This window comes from Rhinatrema bivittatum, chromosome 9 (assembly GCF_901001135.1).
Source record: "Rhinatrema bivittatum chromosome 9, aRhiBiv1.1, whole genome shotgun sequence".
In the NCBI taxonomy this organism is placed as follows: Eukaryota; Metazoa; Chordata; class Amphibia; order Gymnophiona; family Rhinatrematidae; genus Rhinatrema; species Rhinatrema bivittatum.
The window spans coordinates 163,242,406-163,264,508 of NC_042623.1; the positions used below are offsets into that span (position 1 = coordinate 163,242,406).

Consider the following 22,103-nt stretch of genomic DNA (forward strand, 5'->3'; position numbering starts at 1 on the left):
AGTTTTCAAAAATGTTAAATGAATGAGTAAAGACTTTGAATATTTGTCACATCAGAAAGCAGAGTTGCTTACCTGTAAAGGTGTTCTCACAGGACAGCAGGATGTTAGTCCTCACATATGGGTGACATCATCAGGATGGAGCCAATCACGGAATACTTTTGTCAAAGTTTCTAGAACTTTGACTGGCATCTACTGGGCTTGCCCAGCATGGCACTAACCCTGCATCCAGCAGGATTCTCCCTTCAGTCTTATGTATAGCAAAAAGAGCGCGCGAAAAATAAAATAATAAATTGCAAGTATACCCACCTCTGCGGGGTGGCGGGTGGGTTTCATGAGGACTAACATCCTGCTGTCCTGTGAGAACACCTGTTACAGGTAAGCAACTCTGCTTTCTCACAGGACAAGCAGGATGGTAGTCCTCACATATGGGTGAATAACAAGCTGAGGATGCCCGCTCATGTACCAAAAACACCAAAGATGTGCAACAGGCACAACAACAGGGGTGATTCTTTGGATAAACGGGCAGCCTGAATATTCCAGCGGGTGTAGAAGGAAGTTGGATATTACGCTGAGAATAGATTGCGTAGAACAGACTGGCCAAAGATAGAATCTTATGTACCAGCTTTGTCTATGCAGTAGTGGGCTGCAAAGGTATGGAGAGAACTCCAGGTTGCAGCTTTACAGATATCAATAAGAGGTACAGAACGAAGGTGTGTAACTGACGTTGCCATTACTCTAATGGAGTGCGCCTTAACTCGTCCTTTGAGAGGAAGGCCTGCTCATTGATAGAAGGAAATACAGTCCGCCAGCCAGGACAGGGTCTGTTTTCCGACCGGGAGTCCCAGCTTAAGCTTATCAAAGGAAACAAAGAGCTGGGTGGATTTCCTATGGCCTGCAGTGCGTTCCAAATAAAAGGCATGCGCACGTTTGCAGTCCAAGGAATGCAGATCCCGCTCAGCAGGAAGTGAGTGGGGCTTTGGAAAGAAAGTAGGCAGCACTATGGATTGATTTAAATGAAACTCAGATACTACTTTCGGTAGAAATTTAGGATGAGTGCGAAGGACCACCCGATCTTGAAGAAATTTCGTGTAAGGGGATATGTAACCAGCGCCCGTAGCTCACCGATCCTGTGAGCAGACGTTAATGCCAGAAGGAAAAGGATCTTTCAAGTGATATGCCGCAACTCGTAGGAATGCAGAGGCTCAAACGGAGGTTTCATGAGCTGCGCTAAAACCACATTAAGGTCCCAAGATGGGGCCGGTGGACGGAGAGGAGGCTTCAGGTGAAGCAATCCCTTCATAAAGTACACCACCAGAGGTTGGTCGAGTTAGAGACATCCCCTGTACCCTTATGGAAGGCGGCCACCACACTGAAATACACACTGATGGAAGAGGTTTGTAAACCCGACTCAGAGATGCCAGAGGTAGTCTAAAAACTGATTTGTGGGGCAGGTAAAAGGATCTAACTCGTTTGAAGTGCACCACAATGAAAATAGTTTCCATTTAGAATGATAAGATCTTCTAGTAGAAGGCTTTTGTGAAGCTACTAGAACCTGGGATACAGAGTCCGACAGATTGAGCGGTTGCAAAATCAACCTTTCAACATCCAAGCTGTCAGTGACAAAGCCTGAAGGTTGGAATGGCGTAACTGTCCGTTCCTCTGAGATATCAGGGTCGGATCCGTGCCCAGAGGAATCTGCGGACGCACAGAGGTCCCAAAGCATGGGAAACCATGCCTGTTGCGGCCAGTAGGGAGCAATGAGAATCAAACCCTTGTCTGTGCGTAGCTTCACGAGAGTCTTGCTGATGAGAGGAAGTGGTGAGTAGGCATAGAGGAAGCCCTTCTTCCAGGATAGGGCAAACACATTCCGAGGCAGAACTTGGCGACTGCGATGTAGGGAGCAGAAGTTGTCCACCTTATGATTGTGAGAAGACGCAAAGAGGTCGATGCTCGGATATCCCCACTTCCGAAATAGCCAGTCTGCCACAACAGGGCTGAGAGACCACTCGTGGGGCTGAAACTCTCGACTGAGATTGTCCGCTAGAACATTGTCCACACCCGCCAGGGTAGGTCGCTCTCAGAAGTATGCCCTGAGATAGCGCAAAAGCCCAAATTTGTGCCATCTCCTGACAAAGAAGGTAGGACCCGGTGCCTCCCTGCTTGTTGATGTACCACATCGCTACCTGGTTGTCCGTTTGGATCAGGACTGTTTTGTTGGACAAACAATCCCGAAACGCAGAGAGAGCATATCTGACTGCTCGAAGCTCCAGAAAATTTATTTGATGTTGCGACTCCTCTGCCGACCAGGTTCCCTGAGTCTGCAGGTGGTTGACATTCGCTCCCCAACCTAGAGTGGAAGCGTCGGTCGTTAAGATTATGTGAGGTTCTGGAGCTTGAAATGGTAGACCTTGAAGCAGGTGGGGATCCTGGATCCACCATGCCAGTGAGAGGCGAAGTTGCCTTGTGATGTGGACAATGTTGGACATTGGATGATGTGCCAGTGACCACTGGGACTTTAATGACCACTACTTTACTCGCATGGCTAGATGAGCCATTGGGGTAACATGGACCGAGGATGCCATATGCCACAGTAGGACGAGTAGATGACGAGCCATCATGGTTCGGCGAGACTGTATAGCACGCGCCAGCGATGCCAGCGTATTAAAAAAAAAAAAAAAGCGCAAGATACCCCCTGAAATGGGAGCGGAGACAAAGGGTGGCGTCTCTCGACCCTCACCCTCCCTCCTCCTCCTCCTCACTGAGGGACCAAAAGCGCTGCCGCCACTACTGCTTTTTACCATCGGCGGCGGGAGTGAGGGGGGGGAGAAAGGAACGAAAAATATATAGAACGAAAGAGGGAGCTCGCCGGAGTTTGAGGAGACGCGAAAGGGGAGGGGAAGGGTCTTGCCGAAGCGCGGCTTCCCCAATCACGTTGATTTTGACTGGGAAAGCCGCTCTTCGGCAAGCCCCTTTTGCCCAGCACTGGCCAATCGGGAAGCGATTCTGCAGGTCCTATGCGCCGGTAATTTTGATTACCAGCGCACAGGACCTGCAGAATCGCTCCCCGACTCCACCGCAACACTCCCCCCCCCCCCCCACCGGATGCTGATTTAGTGCCCCAAAATTATATAGAAAATTATTTTTTTCCCTTAAAAATATGTAGAGAAAAGGGGGTGCGTCTTATACGCGACTGCGTCCTATGCACAGGCAAATACGGTACTTCTTTCTGCAGATGAAGATAGTGGTCTGAGGAGGTTCACCCCGGCTGAGGTGGATTGTCCGACGGGATGGAGAGGAAGTTTAGATAGTAGCTTTGAGCTACGACCGACTGTACCCACCGGTCTGTGATGATGTTTAGCTACATGGTGGTGAAGTGACAGTCTGCAGCCGACAGGCAGAAATGGCAGAGGAAGATGATCTTCGCTCCCGAGCTGGAAGTCAAAATCCCGCAGCAGGACTAGGCTGGGCGGAAGGTTGAGTTTTCTGAGTCCGTGGCTGGTGTGGTGCAGACTTTTGGAATGGCGGGACAGATGAGCCCGTGCCGATGGGGGATAATATCTCTGGGCTTTGTATGCTGTTCGTTTAGCTTCTCGTCTAAACAGGTGCTTGGAGGGAGCAGAGAATTCTGCATGAGCAGCCGAGAGCTGACGGAGTGTTTCGTTGTGGTCCTTCAGTTGGGCTACCATCTCCTGGATCTTTTCACCAAAGATGTTATCCCCTGTGCAGGGGAGTAAGCCAGACGATCTTGCACCCCCGGACGGAGATCCGAGGACTTCAGCCATGCCCAACGGCGAGCGCTGATGCTGGCCGCTGACAACCGGGAGGCCGTATCGAAGACATCATATGCCAATCTGACCTCATGTTTACCAGCGTCGAAGCCTTTTTTAATGATAGAGTTCAGCTGGTCTTGAAACTGCTCTGGGAGGGACTCACCAAAGTAACCCTTGCTGTAGTTACACGATGTTAGGTTCCATATTAGGAGCTACCACCCAGGAAAAAGATCTAGGCATCATAGTGGATAATATAAAATCGTCGTCTCAGTGTGCTGCAGCAGTCAAAAAAGCAAATAGAATGTTAGGAATTATTAGGAAGGGAATGGTTAATAGAACAGAAAATGTCATAATGCCTCTGTATCGCTCCATGGTGAGACCGCACCTTGAATACTGTGTACAATTCTGGTCGCCGCATCTCAAAAAAGATATAGTTGCGATGGAGAAGGTACAGAGAAGGGCAACCAAAATGATAAGGGGGATGGAACAGCTCCCCTATGAGGAAAGGCTGAAGAGGTTAGGGCTGTTCAGCTTGGAGAAGAGATGGCTGAGGGGGGATATGATAGAGGTCTTTAAGATCATGAGAGGTCTTGAACGAGTAGATGTGACTCGGTTATTTACACTTTCGAATAATAGAAGGACTAGGGGGCATTCCATGAAGTTAGCAAGTAACACATTTAAGACTAATCGGAGAAAATTCTTTTTCACTCAACGCACAATAAAGCTCTGGAATTTGTTGCCAGAGAAGGTAGTTAGTGCAGTTAGTGTAGCTGGGTTCAAAAAAGGTTTGGATAAGTTCTTGGAGCAGAAGTCCATTAATGGCTATTAATGAATTATACTTAGGGAATAGCCCCTGCTATTAATTGCATCAGTAGCATGGGTTCTTCTTAGTGTTTGGGTGATTGCCAGGTTCTTGTGGCCTGGTTTTTGGCCTCTGTTGGAAACAGGATGCTGGGCTTGATGGACCCTTGGTCTGTCCCAGCATGGCAATTTCTTATGTTCCTGCAGTTGTTTAAACAGGTTTTGATTGTACTGCGTCATATATAATTGATACGATGCAATAAGTGAAATGAGCATAGCTCCGTGAAACCCTCTGCGGCCAAAAGCATCAAGAAACTTCTGCTCCTTCCCAGGTGGTGCTGAGGAATGAAGCTTTTGACGCTTGGTCCTCTTCTGGGCGGACTCCACCACTACTGACTGATGCGCCAATTGCGTCTTCTGGAACCCTGGAGATGGCTGCAAAGATAGACTGCATTCGTCTTGCGGTTCACGGGAGGAACTGACCCAGGATGCACCCAGTTCCGCTGCATCAAATCCTGTAGAATTTCATGGACGGGGAAGGACATGATTTCCTTTGGAGGATCCAGGAACTGAAGTACCTCCAGCATTTTATGTCTGGAGTCCTCCTCCATCTGTAGCATGAAGGGAATAGACCCCACGATCTCCTTGATGAAGCTTATAAAGGAGAGGTCTTTCGGTGGAGATTTGAGTCTTTCCTCTGGAGGTGACGACTCCGACGGAACTTCGGCTGAGTCCTGGGAATCAGATGTATCGTCTGTCCACGGATCATATGATTGATCACCTGCATCCATCTGTAGTTGTAATGGAAGAGATGGGATCCCTCCAGCCGGAGGCGGCCTTGGCATCGAAGGCATTGGTGCCGGCATCGATGGTCTTGGCATCAATAAATTGAGATCCAGCATCGATGCCAGGCGAAGTGGCCGGTGTCCTCGGCGCGGGTACTCCCAAAGGCCCTGGATCGGGCTCAGACCTCGGTGCGTCCTCTTCCCCCGATGAGAGCGGAATGGGCGTCGATGGACCCATGGTGATCGGCGATTTTCTTGGTGCCTCCGGCAGGGCATTGATAAGCAAGTCAAGCTTATCTAGAAGAGGAAGCAGCATCGGTGCCGGCGCTGGTGTCGGTGGTCTCGGGAGGCTTTGGACAGCCTGGACCACTGCCTCTTGCACCATCCGGTGCAATTCCTCTCGGAGCGCTGGGGGTGGTGAACCCCAGGTCTGGAGTGGGAGGCGTGGCGGGTAATGCCGGAGGGTCCACCGGTCCCGGTGAAGTCTCGGCGGCCGCACCCACCGAAAGCAAGGGATACCTAGGTGCATCCGGCTTCGAGGGCAATTCATGTGCCTCAGCTCGGGTCTTCTTCGGTGGCTCGAGACTCGATGAGGGTGCCACCGGTACTCCGGAAGTCGAAGGCACTGGTCTACGATGTTTGTGCCTGTGCTTCTCCCGGTGGTCAGCTTTTCCCGACTCCGGCATCAATGACAGGGACGCTGAAGATCGAAACACAGATCGGGCTTCTCCAGCATCGGAACGAGGACGTTGCTTCGCCGGAGACGGAGTCGATGGCATCTGTGGAGACGGACGCTGAAATAAAAGCACCATCTTCTCCAAACATGCCTGACGGCCTTTCGGGGTCATCTGGGTACATTTGGGACATGTCTCCACGTCGTGCGACTGTCCAAGACATAATACACAGACCAAATGGGGGTCCGTGATTGATATAGTCCTTGGACAGTCAGGGCACAGACGAAAACCCGTTGCCATCGTGGCCGTTGAAAAATTTAGGCCGGTTGCGGATGGTGCCGACAAGGCCCCGAGTGGTCTCCGCCGGGAACCGACCAAAAAACGGGGCAAACTTACAGTACGGATGCAGTAATCGACGGCGGAGAAGGGAGACCCCTAGGGGGTATAAACTTTTGCAAGTTTTGAAAAGAAATTTCCTGAGGAAAAATTCCTGTCAGGAACTGTGAAGAGCTCCAAAATCTGCATGGCTATAGCTGCGCGGAAAAAAAGAGACTGAAGGGAAACCCCTGTTGGATGCAGGGTTAGTGCCATGCTGGGCATGCCCAGTAGGTGCCAGTCAAAGTTCTAGAAACTTTGACAAAAGTATTCCGTGACTAACCTCTCATACCCCCATGGCCTTACAATCTTCTCTAACCCTTGTACCAGAAACAACAAATGCAGCCAATGAAGTTATGGCCCAAACGGGAGGAGTGATACAAACCTTAAATGGTAGTGAATCACCACCGGAACGGACTATACATACAAATTTAAATTTGGGTGGCGAGGCAACTGATGTTTCTGTCAAGGTTAAATGCCCTTCTGTTATATCAGTATTAAGAAATGAAGGTGAAGATAGTAATGTGGAACCGGATAAGGTAACACTGTTAGATGTGTGGAAATTATCCGCTAAGATAGATAAGAAAATGTCAGGATTTATGACAAATGTACAGACCTTCTCAGTAGAAGCGAGGGAAAAATTTGTAGAACTGGATAAAAGATCAGAGAGACTAGAACAGGAAGTTGCAAAATTGAACCCGCTGTTGAATAAGTTACAGGCTGTAAATGTTGCATCTATTAAAGATAATATGATATTACATAGTAGAGTAGAGAGTCTAGAGAATGAATTAAGATCTGGCAACTTAAGGTTGCTAAACTTCCCTATTTCTAGACTGATGTCAGCAGAGGAGTTATATAAAAAATATGTAATAGAAATATTGCAGTTCGAGGTAGAGAAAATACCTCTCTTCTCTAGACTATACTATCTGCCCATTAGAAAGATAGAGCAGAATCAGGAGGGTGGAGTAGATAATTTAGAAAGCCCAGGGATTTCCACTTTTTTGGAAGATTCCCTGGACCTGATAAATTCTAGAGCAACTTTGCTCATTTCTTTTTCCCTGAGACGGGATAAAGACCTGTTTTTTTAAAAAATATTTTCAAAATAAAGATCGCACCTTTTGTGGACAGAAAATACAGGTCTTCCCGGATGTTTCCCGTGCAACACAGGCACGGAGGAAACTTTTCCTATCAATGAAACAATCTGTGTTAAATATTGGGGCTAGTTTTTTCCTAAAATTTCCGTGTAAATGCCAGATATTGTTTCAAAATAATAAGTTTATTTTTGTTGATCCATCCCACCTGCAACGCTTTATCTTGGATAAAACCCAAGCTGTATGAAAGGGTAAGGGAATATATGATTGTATAAGAAAATTGTCAAAGTTGCAGAGCTAATGACTCTCTTCTCCTCCAATAATGTGGGCTAGAAAAGATTTGTTTTTTCTTGTTTAAAGTGAGATATAAGAAATATGTGATACTTGATTATATCATTTATTGTAAATGTTATAATTTGAAAAAATATAAATTAAAAAAAAAAAGTATTCCGTGACTGGCTCCATCCTGATGATGTCACCCATATGTGAGGACTACCATCCTGCTTGTCCTGTGCGAACTGATTATAACATATGAACCATGGGGATAAAAAAAGTTATATAAAAAAAAGAGTATAACGGTCATATATTATGAACCTTTAAAGATGAATGGAAAATATGTAGGAAGGTAATTTACTTATAATCTTAGGACTTCCACAATCAACAATTCAACCATTACAAGTACTTCAAAACACCGCAGCATGGATATTGACCAACACAAAAAAAATAAGATCATATCACACCGGTTTTGATTTCATTACACTGGCTCCCAATGAAATATCACAGAATATAAAGCTCTCTGCATCCTACATAGAACAATCTTTGGGGAAGGAACAGAATGGTTAAATGCATTTATAAGATTCACACCCCACAAAAATCTCAGATCCAGTAATTTATTTATTTTATTTAAAAACTTTTCTATACCGTCGCTAAGTTATATACCATCGCAACGGTTTACAAATAGGCACACAGACTAAGGTAAGTAAATGTAGGATATCGTACATTCTAACAGGTGCCAATAAAGTTTGGTTACAATTTCATAAATAAAATCATTATTTGAGTAATGTTGGTCAAGTCCAGGTATATTATTGAGTTACTATCTCTTTGAAATATTACTTCTTAAATGTAGGATTGAGTAAATTCATTCTCATCTGCATTAGCCTGTACTTTCATTCTCTACCCTCCACACTCTTTAGTGAAGGCTTTTTTAAAGAGCCATGTTTTTAGATTTTTCTTAAAAGTTTTGAGATTATTCTGTAATCTGAGTTCGGGGGGCATCGTGTTCTATAGTATGGGCCCAGCCAATGATAAGTAATAAGGGGCTCCTATCTATACAGACAATATTTATTTATTTGTCGAGTTTTATATACCGTCGTTCGGTTTCACCATCACAACAGTTTACATGATTTGACTGGTAAAGAGATACAGTGAAATAAATAAATCATCAACAAGGCTAACTAGTGCAGGTAATATGGACTGGAAAAAAGTGACCAAATCCACATCCACTCAAGGAACAACTTTACCTTTCAGCCACCAAGTTCATACCCTCGGCTTCACATTGGACTCTCAACTCACTCTTGAAGCACAAAATCTATGTATAACAAAATTGCCTTCTTCGAATGACACCCCTTCCTCCTTTGACGGTCCCACCTTTACAATACTGTCAAGCCTGTCGTAAGCTCCTGCCTGGACTACTGTGATAAAATCAGCACATTGAACACAGGTCAGAAACAGAGCAATCTCTCTTGCGGGATCAAAAATCTGGAACGCACTGCCCGAGGACCTTAGAATGCAACATAACGAGAAAACATTTAAAAGAGATCTGAAAACATGGCTATTTTGCAAAGCCTACAATGAGAAGAACCAGATGCCATAGCAAGCTGAATAAGGTAAAAACCTTTTACTGTGTTATCATTGATTTTATGAACAATGTATTAGCAGACAATTGTCTTATTGATTTTATGTCTATTTTCTTGGATCTATGTAAACCATTGTGATGGAACCTTCTAAATGACGGTATATAAAATTTTATAAATAAATTACTTGTCCTTCTTGGCATTTTTGGGGGATGTGTTGTTAGTAACTCTAGATTTAAGCAACATTTCATCAGTCCTTACTTAAATGTATATACAGTATGGGGCTGAACAGAAGATATTTATCCTCAGATGCAGGGCCTAAATTTGGAAAATAAACACTTTTCTCCTCTCTCCCTTTGCTCCCTCGACCTCCTTGCCTCCCAGTTGCCCTTCTCTGCAGCCCTTTCCTTAGAGCCAAGCTAGTTTGCATCCTTTGTGTGAGGCCTAACTAGGAGCAGCAACTTCTTTCACACATATTTACAAGGCTGCAAATCCCAGTTGCTATAACAATGTGGCTGCCAAGCCATGAGCAGCCCTGATTCAATTAGATTCTTACTTAAGATCAGAGCTTCTTGTGAGGTATTACTTCTTAGCGAATGCTTAATCAAATCAATAGCAAAATACAGTGTTAAATGCCTCCAAACTACCATCAAATTTGGTGAAAGAGCAGTAAACTGTGTGCGCCAGTCTTTGGATCTCAGGATATAGAAAAAAGGCAATAAAAGATACCCCCAGCTGTGCATTTCCCTTGGTCAGTCCAAAAGAGATTAAAGCAAACCCTTAAGGCACTGACCACTTGAAAAAGCACAGGGATGTACAAAAGCTATAAAGAAGTACTGGCGTTGCTTTTTCATTGTGACCCCCTAAGGCTGGTGAATAAAGTAATGATTTTATTACTAGAACATTTCCCTTACTAGTGCTTATGATCAGATGTGTATAGATCCTCATATGCTTATCCCATCCCCTCTTGAAGTCAGATAAATAAGATACTCACAAAGTAATACAGTGCTGTGTTGGGCACACGGACTTCTGTTTTTCCAGCTGGGAGTGTGTCTACATTTTCTGCAGGAACTGGAAATGTAGATAAGGAGCGTCGCCTGTACATTGAAACACATGAAAATAAATGGGAGAAAGGAATTGTTTATCTCAAAAGCAGTGTGGAGACATAAATTTACTTGGGAATGAGAATAACTGCGCCATTCCTTGCCTGCTGATTGCGTTACTGGGAAACTGTGTACATTGCTGAAGTAACTGCTGTAGCTCTCACAGCCAAATTACATATTTAGTGATTAAGCCCAGGAAGGGCAGAAAACTGTTTTCTCCTGGCTCTATGTGAGCAACAACAAAGTTCCAATCTTATATACTCACAGTCTGCAGCTGCTGTGCCTAATCGGAGGCTGACCATCTAATTAAGCAACTAATTAAGAATATTGGGGAATCATCAGTACACCTAGAAACTCTCACTTGACTTAGCCATCTGTTTCTCAGTTGCTCCTTCACTGGAAAACTGCCAGCACAATGGACAAGGCCTGTGCATGGGCCAAGGAGTAGATGTCAATTTCTGCTAGAGATTTTAGTTAAATGTTTTATAAGAATACATTTGTAGACAAAGAAATAAAATGCTACTAGATGTCAGTCCAGTGCGCTTTGTGCCTCAACATGCATCAATCCAATGCTTTGCCACAACATGCAAACCATGTAGTGCCAAATTTAATATGGCAGCACCAAAAAGCAATTGGGAGGGGGGAGGAGAAGAGTGACATCTCCCTTACAAATATACAAAAGTTGCAGAGGGATGTTCCCCTCCCCTCCAGGGATCATTGGACATGCGGGAGAACCTGGACCTGACTTCACATCAGAATCCTGGCTAAGGCAGCGGTTACTTGAAAGAAATTCAGCACATGCTCTGCGACCTTTGGTGCACTGGCAGGCCCAATAGCAGCCTGCCCCCTCCTCCTGCACAGGTTTCCTCTTAACTTGGAAACTTATGTGAGGGATTCCAGGCCCTGTACTGAACTTTTTTTTTAAGCAGCTACTGCTGGGTGCCGGCACTAAGGCAGAAGCAGGGCTGGACAGAGGCAAGGCAACAGCAATGCTCCAGCGCCTATGAAAATTTTGCATAGGAGGTAGTTGCCTAGGTTGCTTATGCCTAAATCTGGACCTGAAAATACGGATCAGAGTGGTGAAACAATGTGTAATACATAGTATTCTCTTCTCTACTACAGGTGGTTCTGATCAGTTCCTTACTGTTCTATATAAGTTTGCAGTACTAAAGCAATTTTCCCCATTTTATGTCTAGAGGGAAAATACTTAGTATATGGGCTCCTTGAGTGCATATATCATTTTCCGAAATATAGCTGATTAGTGAGTAAGTGCACTCCTACCCCCAACTGCCATAGCCACTTAGCACATGAAAGCATTAGACAATGTTAGACAACACATGCCTCATCTATTCATCCAACAGAGAAAGGCTGCTTAGTACAGTGAAGCGGTGTATAAGGTTGTACCATAAAATGCAGAGTGGAAAATGGAAACATTATCACCTGACAGCATCAGCAGAAGAATGATGTCCCAAAAGGGGAGATTCAGATAGACTGGAGGGAAAGGTCAGCACACAGCAAGATGGTGTGGAGGACACAGGAAGTTGATAAGTGCAGGAAAAAAAAGAAAAAGCAGAAGCCAGAAGAAAGACTAACATTAAAAGAACAACTTTTTTGTATTCCTTGCCCAACTGAAATACATAAAAAGGAAAGGTGAATTGTCTAACCTACCCAAAGATATTAGTGATAGAGTCCAGAAGACCTCCAGCTGGCTGCGAGAGTCGCTTACTAAAGAGGAGGGGAACACAATTATAAATTGTGTCTTCACAACCAATCGACCAACAATCAAAGAAATTAGGAAGAAATATAATTATATCTAGACTTAAGTTGAGATGAGGCAGGGAATAATCATCCCCTGAACTCTGTCACCCACTCCTCCCCCAGCACAACCCCCCCCCCTAAAAACCGCTAATGTGAAAACTTGTTCCCTCTAGACTATGAAATAGACTTCTACGTTTTTAGCTACTCAATTTAGCTATATCAGGACCTTCATGCAATTGCAATATAATTTCCACATTTTCTAATGCAGTGGTTTCAAGGATGAGAATGTTAAAGTGTAACAGACCCTCTCTTAATTGGAAATTAAATGATAAAGAAATCTTATGTATTGCTTTGAAAATGTCCATTTATTAAGAGTTTTGGTGGCTGTAAAAATCTATTCTAAGTGTATCATGGGGTAATTTGTCATGGAAAGAGTAGACAATTATCCCATAGTGAAGCAAGCTACATTCTGAAGTCTTAAGCACATCTCTGAAGCTCACCTGATTCTATTTCTTGCCAATAAAAGAGAACATACAGAGAAAAAACAACACACTTTCAAAATAAAAAGGTCATCCACACAAGTGTGCCAAGATCATTCATAAACATACACCGCATATTCTGTTCCTTCTTTGCCATACCATCTAACTGTAACCTAGCATTACCGTAATCTGCATACAAAATGACTTTTCTTGTCCTTAAAGCCTTTCAGCCCTCCATCTCCTTACCTGGATGTGCGGTTGACTGCTCGAACTGGAGATGTCTCCCCAGCTGGGTCAGGCGTTTCCTCCAGCACTTCTATATCATCATCCCTGTAGAAGGATGGGAACACACCTCCTCCTTAAAACAGCCAATCACAACACCCATAGTTAACATTCTTCTCAAAACTAAATCACTACCCAGTGAAACAGCAAGCTCTTCTGATCCAATACTGATGGAAGACATATCAACATGGTTACAGTGGATCTGCATTCACAGATTAATTGGCTATTTTAATTGTACAAAATATTTTACCTTATTTATTTTAAGTAATATTTTACATTTGGTTTATTGCATGTATTTTATTGTCAAATGATTTGTGTTTATGGATGTCATCATTGAATTATGTATGTTTTATGGAAATCGGTTAGGCCTTTTTAAGCAATTAAATTCTAAAGGTAAAGTCATTCCCAAGGGTCCAACAGCTGCATGTTTGTGATTAGAAAGGTGTGCCTGTGCACTTAAAGAGGTGTTAATGCCAGCATGCTTATCTCCAAATGGAGCTCAGTTCCCCAGAATGGCAGCACAAATATAGACACCAGCTCTGTAGGTGTTTGTGCAACTCCAATATGGTCTCTTGCATTTCTTTAGATTAGGAGCTGAGAGTTGTTAAAGAGCTGTAAGGAAATACTTCAGCCCCCTTGCTATTGTTCCCACCTTCCCCTGCAGCCTACTGCTTGACTGTGGAATGTCTGGAAAAGAGATACTGGCTGGAAGAGAATACTGCTGTGAGGGTCTGGGAGAGGAACTGAAAGTAGGAATTCTGCCTGAGAGAGGAGGAGGTGAAGAACTGTGAGAAGAACAACTGGAAGAGTAGACAAGCTGCAAGGGTGAGAGGGCTGAGAGGGGACATGAGCTGTGAGAAGGGAAAGTGGGTACAAGCTGGGAGAGAGGACATGGAAGGAGGGCTGACAGGGAAGGTAAATCAAGAGAAGTACAGTTAGATGTGATAATTTGTGGTGCAGGGAAGCGGCAAAAAGAGGGAGGAGAGATAAAAGTAGCAGGAGGGGTGAGGCTAGGAGGTGAGAAAAGATAATGGGCTGTAGAGAGACCACCACCCATAGGAGGAGATAAGCACATGGAGATAAAACAACAAATAAGGAAATGAGTGGGACCAAAAATAAGCTTTAAAAGAAAAGGGAATGAGGCAGAGAACAAGCACATCAAGCCAAGTGCGAGCAGAGCCAGAGTTTAGATGGAAAATTGTTTATTCAAAGTTTGGTGAAGATTTCTGTGCCAGCTGGGTAGGGTCAAGGGTGGGACTAAGTGGTATCTGCCTTTTTTTTCCCAGCACTGCAGGCACCACGGTAAATAAAGTTATTTTACTGGCAGAATGGGAAAGGGGGAGAAAGTTGCAGTGGTACATGATATCATAGGCTCAAAATCTCTTAATTTACAGTTCCAATATTGAGAGGGGCTGCAGTCAGGGCTTGAAAAGAGGAATAGAGGTGAACACTGTTTCCCTAGTTCACAAAAATAAAACATTCCCTTGTTATATCTCACAGGAGAGCAGTTATTCCTGGGCTTTCTAAATTGAGAGCAGGAAATACCGCGTGCAGCTGTGATTCTGCAGTTGGGAAGATACTGGCTACTGAGCTGATAGGGCTCATGACATGCAGGTGGGAGAATGTTTTGTTTGGACTCCACAGGCAGAGAAGTGATCTGGCCTGGAATCTGAGTGCCAGAAATGCTGCAGGAGGTGAGAAGAAACATGCAAGTCTAGGGAAAAAAAAAGGTGTCTGGACTCAGGGAGTGCAGAGCAGGGAAGTGAATCACAAATTAAAAGATGAGCTGAGCCTGCCAATGAAGGAGTGAAATCAGTGAAAGGATGGGTGAACCAAGCCTAAGGAGGAGGGCAGCTGGCTAAGGAGAACATTCTGGGGAGTGGAGGTATGGGAAGAGAAATTGGTAGGGGAATAGAGGACAGGTCAATGGGAAATAAGGAGCAAAGCAGGCTAAGGGGATGTAGGGAACTGGGCAGAAAGAGGAATATTAAACCCCTTCCCCCAAATATAAAATTCAAAGTACAGCCATGCAAGAAGGGAAGAATTAAGAGTGCAGAGGAAGTAAATAGGGGAGAAGGAAAAGATGGGGAGAGGAAGAAAAAGGAGAATGAGAGAAATGGGGCATTTGAGAGAGTTCTGGTGACAGGTGAGGTTGGGGAAAGTGGATGGGCTGTTGGGGGGTAATGGAGCAGCAGGAAAAAGACTGGTTGGGATGAGCTGAGGTTGAGGAGAGGAATGACTTGTGGGCCTTTGAGTCTTCCCTAGCTTATTTTGGCCACATAACCTGCTTCTCTCTGGACATTTAAATACAAGCTGGTCAGTCACACTAATGACACTGTTCTGTTTTTTCGTTTTGTTTGCTGTGCGTGCTGTAATTAATGCTGCATTCTACACCTCCAATTATTTTGGAAAGTTGGCTCCTTTGGCAAAATCATTTACCAGAATCAGCTGAAGTTTTTAGATACAATATTTGCAAATTATAGTGAGTTCTAGGAATTTTTCATCCTGCATGTTAGACAAACTCATTTGCAAAAACATATCCTCTCTCAAATTACCAATTTCAATTTCTTAATCACATTTTCCTACATTTCACAAATCAAAGCGATGTACAGATCAATAAAAGCATAACAGAAAACAGTAAAAATATATAAACTCCAAAAAAAACTATAAACTAAGTAAAACCTAATAGTATCTAAAATCTTTCCTAAACATATTATAATATAAAACTTATATTCATTACAAAACATATAAAATAAGAAATGCACTGTAATCATGATAAACAGGTAAAAGCATCATCAAACCTAATTAAGTATTATGTAGGTAGTCATCTCATAAGCTCATCATAAAAAAAAAAAAAAAAAATCAAGAAAAGAAAGCTTTTAGTGCCTACCTAAATTTAAAATCTCTTTCTAAACGTAATGACAATGGTAAGAAATTCCAAAGACTAGGTTTAAACAGGAAAAAAAAAAAAAAATCTCGTGTCGTTTCTAGTCTAATTTGCTTAGGAGATGGTAAAAATAAGAAGCTATTGGTGTACTGACCTCCAGAATTGGAGAGGTTGACAAGGAACTACTAAGCATGCCAAATAAAGCAGAGTTCCAAATATAAAAGCTTTAAAGGCCAGTCATCCAATTTTGAATTGTATGCGGAAAGAAATTGGGAGCCAATGAAGGTCAACCAAAAGCAGTGTTACATGAACCCATTTACGCTTATTCAAAATTATTTTGGCTGCCATATTTTGAACTAAATGCACTCTCTTAATCATGCATACACATATCCACTACACACTCTTTTGCAACCCACAGGTTTATTGTTTTGATATATTAAGAAAACTTACAAGCAACACAAAGAAAAAAAAAATTGTTGACAAAGTGGTGCAAGTGTTAGAAGACTATGGTGGTAGATATTTCCTAAGACAGATGATTGTGATTAGAGTTAGTCATTATAACATTACAAAGTATAATTTTATTTGTTGTACTTATTTGTTAAAACAATAAATAAAGACTTTAAAAAAAAAAGAAGACTATGGTGGTGGTGTGAGCTGTGTCCAGTTTTGCCTCCTTTTCTTCTTTCTGATGCTGCGTACCAGGCAAAACGCAGAGTTGCTTACCTGCAACAGGTGTTCTCCCAGGACAGCAGGATGTTAGTCCTGGCATATGGGTGACATCATCATCAGATGTCACGGAACACTTTTGTCAAAGTTTCTAGAACTTTGACTGGCGCACTGATCATGCCCAGCATGCCACTAACCCTGTGGCCACCAAGGGTCCTCTTCAGCCTCGTCTGTAGCAAAAGTATGAGCGAAAAATAAAATAAGAAAATGTTATCGAACCCAACTCCGCGGGATGATGGGCAGGTTTCGTGAGAACTAACATCCTGCTGTCCTGGGAGAACACCTGTTACAGGTAAGCAACTCTGCTTTCTCCCAGGACAAGCAGGATGGTAGTCCTCACATATGGGTGAATAGCAAGCTACAGGCTGACTCATAATGAAGCAGGCCAAGCAGCACTCAACTTGTGCAACAGGCACAACTGTGGTGCTGTTGGCAATAATGTGGCAGCCTGAAATTCACAGTGGGTCGAGGTAGGACGAGTTGGGTTTTTACACTGGAAATATGTTTTGTAGGACAGACTGGCCAAAGGCGGAGTCTGGTCGTCCACCTTTATCAAGACAGTAGTGGGCTGCGAAGGTGTGGAGAGAACTCCACGTTGCAGCCTTGCAGATGTCGGCAATCGGTACTGAACAGTAGTGTGCTACTGACGTTGCCATGGCTCTGACGGAGTATGCCTTCACTTGTCCCTTGAGTGGAAGGCCTGCTTGCTGGTAGCAGAATGCCAACCAGTTGGAGAGTGTCTGCTTGCCCACCGCAACTCCAAGTTTGTTTTTGTCAAAAGAAACAAAGAGTTAGGTGGGCTTCCTATGGGCTGCAGTGCGGTCTAAATAAAATGAAAGCGCATGCTTACAGTCCAAGGAGTGCAGAGCTCACTCACCCAGGTGAGCGTGAGGCCTTGGGAAGAAAGTGGGCAAGACTATGGACTGATTTAAATGGAAATCTGTTACCACTTTAGGAAGGAATTTAGGGTGAGTGCTGAGAACCACCTGGTCATGGAGGAACCTTGTGTAGGGTGAGTAGGTCACAAGGGCCTGCAACTCACTTACCCTGCGAGCAGAAGTGATGGCTTCTAGGAAAAGTACTTTCCATGTAAAGTGTCTAAGTTCGCAGGAGTGCAGGGGCTCAAAGGGAGTATGCATGAGCCGTGCAAGTACTACATTGAGGTCCCATGCCATGTGACAGGTGGCCGTAGAGGCTGAAACTGCAGTAAGCCTCTCATGAAGCGACCCACAAGGGGTTGAGCCGTTATCGGGGCATCCCCTATACCTTGATGGTACGCAGAGATGGCACTGAAGTGTACTCGTATAGAGGAAGTCTGGAGACCAGATTCCGAGAGGTGCCAGAGATAGTCTAATAGATCCGATGTGGGGCAAGAAAAGGGATTCAAGCCCTTCTGTGTGCACCACAAGATAAACCGTTTCCATTTTGAGCGGTAAGACTTCCGCGTGGAAGGCTTTCGTGAAGCTACGAGGACTTGAGAGACGCCACTAAAAAGATTGAGTGGTTGTAGTATCAACCTTTCAACATCCAAGTCGTCAGAGACAGGGTCTGGAGGTTCGGGTGGCGTAACTTGCCGTAATTCTGTGTTATGAGATCAGGCGACATGCCCAGGCGAATGGGCTCCTGGACAGACAGGTCGAGAAGTATGGGAAATCAGACTTGGCGTGGCCAATACGGGGCTATGAGTATCATTGAGCCTTGGTCCCGTTGTAGCTTCACGAGAGTCTTGCTTATTAGTGGAATCGTGGGGTACGCATATAGCAGGCCCATGTTCCAGGGACAAGCGAAGGCATCCATGGTTGCTGCTCTTCGGTCCCTGTGTAGGGAGCAGAAGCGTTTCACTTTGCGGTTCTGTTTGGTCGCAGAGGTTGATGGTCGGTTGACCCCACTGGTGGAAGATTCTGCTTGCGACAGAGGGATCTAGGGACCATTCGTGGGGCTGGAAACTTTGGCTGAGGCGGTCCACCAATGCATTCTCTGTGCCTATCAGATAGGTGGCTTGCAGTAGAATTGAGTGCGACAGGGCCCAGGCCCAAATCTGCGCCGCCTCCTGGCAGAGCAGATAAGAGCCCGTACCCCCGTATGCTCAGGTACCACATTGCTGCTTGGTTGTCTGTTTGAATCAAGACTACTTTGTTGGAGAGACACTCCTTGAATGCATAAAGGGCATAGCGCATCGCTCGAAGCTCCAGAAAGTTGATCTGAAAGGTCGCTTCGGTTTTGTCCAAGTCCCTTGGGTTTGAAGGCCTTCGACATGGGCTCCCCCAACCTAGGTTGGAGGTGTCCGTGGTTAAGGTCAGCTGAGGAGTCAGTTGCTGGAAGGGTAGACCTGTTTGTAAGTTGGCCTTGTGCACCCACCAAGTAAGGGACAAACGAAGTTGACTGGTTATGTGGACAAGGAACGTAAGCTGCTGAGTGGCTTGATGTCACTGAGACTTTAAAGTCCACTGTGTCAGTCTAATGGCTAAGCGTGCCATTGGGGTGACATGGACTGTTGATGCCATATGGCCGAGCAATGTCAGTAGTTGTCGAGACGAGGCTGTTTGTCGACTGCGGATAGAGCTGGCAAGGTTGGACAGCGTGGTTGCGTGGTCGTTGGGCAAGAACTCTTTGGCTACTGTGGTGAGAGGGCATCAAGTGAGATTTTGAGCAGTTGATCAGAAATCCCAGCGAGTGCAGAAGCCATATAGTGAGATTGAGGGAGTCAAGGGCTCCTTGTCTGGACTGGCTTTTTATGAGCCAGTCGTCCAGATATTGAATGACGTGTACGCCCTTGTGGTATAAACGTGCAGCCACAACTGCCAGGCACTTCGTGAACACTCGAGGCGCTGAGGCCCGGCCGAATGGCAATGCTCTGTATTGATAATGCCTTGACCCACCACAAATTGAAGGTACTTGTGATGAGGAGGGAAGATTGCAATGTGGGCGTATGGCCCTGAAGGTCCAGAGAGCAGAGCCAATCCCCTTGTTGTAGCAGAGGGAGCATGGTGCCGAGGGCCACAATTCTAAACCGTTCCTTGTGAAGAAATATGTTTAAGGCACGGAGATCCAGAATAGGCCGGAGGCCGCTGGACGTTTTTGGAATTAGGAAATACCTGGAGTAGAACCCCCCTCCCCTGCTGATTCGAAGGAACCGATTCTACGGCTCTGGCCAACAGAAGGCTCAAGAGCTCTGACTCGAGAAGCCCTGTGTGATCATCCCAGCTCCAGGATGGAATGGGTGGGAAGTCAGAGGATATAGTTGAAAAATTTAGACGGTAATCGTGGGTTATATGATGGACAGTACTCACTGGTCTGTGGTAATTGGGTGCTAATTGGTTGCAATGTGGCAAAGGTGGCCTCCCACTGGTGAATTGGGTTGTGGGATCAAGGGAGGATGGCTGCTGCTCTCTGGAAAGAAGTCAAAATCCAGACGCAGGACCAGCTTGTGGAGCTGGCTGAACTCTAGGTGTCCTCGCTTGGCATGCATGTCCTCTCTGAGGGGCCCGAGCTGGTCTAGCACGGGACGCGGGAGGATAATATCTACGTGGTCTGTAGAATTGTTTTCTGATGTCCCTTCGTGTACCCCTGCGGGCTGCGGAGGGAACATCTGGGGAGACGGCTGACAACTGACGCAGGATCTCTTGATGCTCTTAACTGGGCCACTGAATCCTGGATCTTGTCCCCAAACAGGTTATCTGCAAGCTTGCCTGTACCTCGGGGCATAGGTCTGAAGCCTTGAGCCAGGCCCAGCGCCTAGCACTGATGCCCGCTGCCAAGACTCTGGATGCTGTTTCAAAAGAATCGTAAGCAGCTCTGACCTCGTGCTTGCCTGCTTCTAATCCTTTTTGCAAGATGGAAGATCAGGTCTCCTGTTGTTGTGGTAATGTCTCTGCAAATTCCAGGACTTGTTTCCAGAGATTTCTATTATATTGGGTCATGATTAATTGATATGCTGCTATTCGTGCTATCAACATGGACCCTTGAGTCTGCGTCCCAATGCATCTAATGACTTCTGTTCCTTACCAGGAGGAGCAGAGGAGTGTGGACGTGATCTTTTAGCTTTTCTTTGGGATGATTCCACCACTTCAGAATGGTGGGGCAGCTGACTTTTTTGAAAACCTGGGGCTTGTTGGACCAGGTATGTAGCATCTGTCTTTCTGTTGACTGGAGGTACAGTACCTGGATGGTCCCATAGGTGGTGCAAGAGTTCAAGAAGAACTTTGTGCACTGGTATTGCCAGTATCTCTTTTGGAGCACCTACAAACTGTAAGACCTCCAACATCCAGCATCTTCCTCTAAGTAGTGGAAATGGGATAGTGTCAGACATCTCTTTGTCAAAACTGGCAAAGGAGAGGTCTTCTGGAGGAGATAGTCGCCTTTCTTCCGGGGGTGAAGGCTCTGAGAGCAATTCCTCGGAAGCTTGAGGAATCATCTAAGGTTGCAGCTTCCCATGGATTATAGGGAGTTTCCCCTTCTCCCGGTGGGCTTCCTGAGGGAGGAAGTATGCCAAAGCCGAGAGGGTGGGAAAGCATCAATGGATGCGGCACCAGCATCGAAGGAATCTGTGCTGGCATCGAGGGCACCGAAGCAGATGGGGTGCGTTTGTGCACAGATAGCCCCGATGGCCCTGGCATGGGTTCCATCATTGGTGGTTCCCATGGAGGGATCTGTCCGGGAATCGCCTCTTCCTCCTCCAAGGAACCCGGTATGGGAATCGGGACCTGTGGAGGCCTCGATGGACAACTCGGTGCCAGCTTGTCCGATGGCACAGGTTGAGTCGGCAAGGCACCGATGAGCGTGTCCAAGTGCTCGAGGAGCAGTGCGAACATCAAGGGCGTCGATATGGGGGCTGGCGCCGGTGGCGACTAGAAGCCTCATAGGGTTTTCAGCACTGCCTCTTGGACCATGCTGTCCAATTCCTCCTTAGAAGCCGGCATGGATTGCATGGCACCTGGGGTAGGAGGCAGACCAGGCGTCACCAGAGCTTCCACGGAGGCTCGAGGAGGCTCGGTGTCCGGCACCGATATCGGTGGGGAACGCCTCGGGGTCCTGGGTCCAGAGGAGGATGGGGGTCCTCTCCCCGGGCCCTCTTGGCAGGTGGCTCGGTGGAAGTTGATGCTGCTGCGGTATCAGTGCTGGCACCGGCTGGGGATGCACGTCAGTGCCGGTGACTATGTTTCCCTTGGTGCTCGACCCAGTCCTTCTCCGGCACAGAGGATGACGACGCCAATGCCTTTGGGGGGGTCGGCGACGGACAGTCACCCACTCCGCGTGTTCTTGGCGGGGCATCTCTGAAATAGACAGATCTTTTCTGGTCGGTGCTACTTGAGTTGGAGTCGATGGAGCAGCATGTTTTGACCCAAACAGATACTCCATCTTGTCCAATTGAGCATGCCGGCCTTTAGGAGTCATCTGTGTGCAACCAGGGCACTGACGAACTTCGTGCGAGGGTCCTAAGCACAGAACACAAACATCATGCGGGTCCGTTATGGACATGGTCCTCGGACACTCGGGGCATTTTCTAAACCCGGTCGCCA

The 22,103-nt window shown here is 45.7% G+C and overlaps 1 protein-coding gene across 9 annotated transcripts in view; it reads right to left on the reverse strand.

The window, feature by feature from the left end:
- The window catches only part of ATG16L1 (autophagy related 16 like 1), a 254,894-nt gene that overhangs the window by 130,837 nt on the left and 101,954 nt on the right, over positions 1 to 22,103 (reverse strand). For 5 of the 9 annotated variants that reach the window (XM_029617421.1, XM_029617423.1, XM_029617426.1 and 2 more), the window contains 4 exons: positions 12,936 to 13,019; positions 12,121 to 12,177; positions 11,893 to 11,943; positions 10,344 to 10,446 (listed from right to left, as the gene is read on the reverse strand). In XM_029617421.1, coding sequence (XP_029473281.1) covers positions 10,344 to 10,446; positions 11,893 to 11,943; positions 12,121 to 12,177; positions 12,936 to 13,019 — 295 coding nt within the window. The remainder of the gene's footprint in view (positions 1 to 10,343; positions 10,447 to 11,892; positions 11,944 to 12,120; positions 12,178 to 12,935; positions 13,020 to 22,103) is intronic. The other 4 variants (XM_029617422.1, XM_029617419.1, XM_029617424.1 and 1 more) reach the window with 2 other exon arrangements.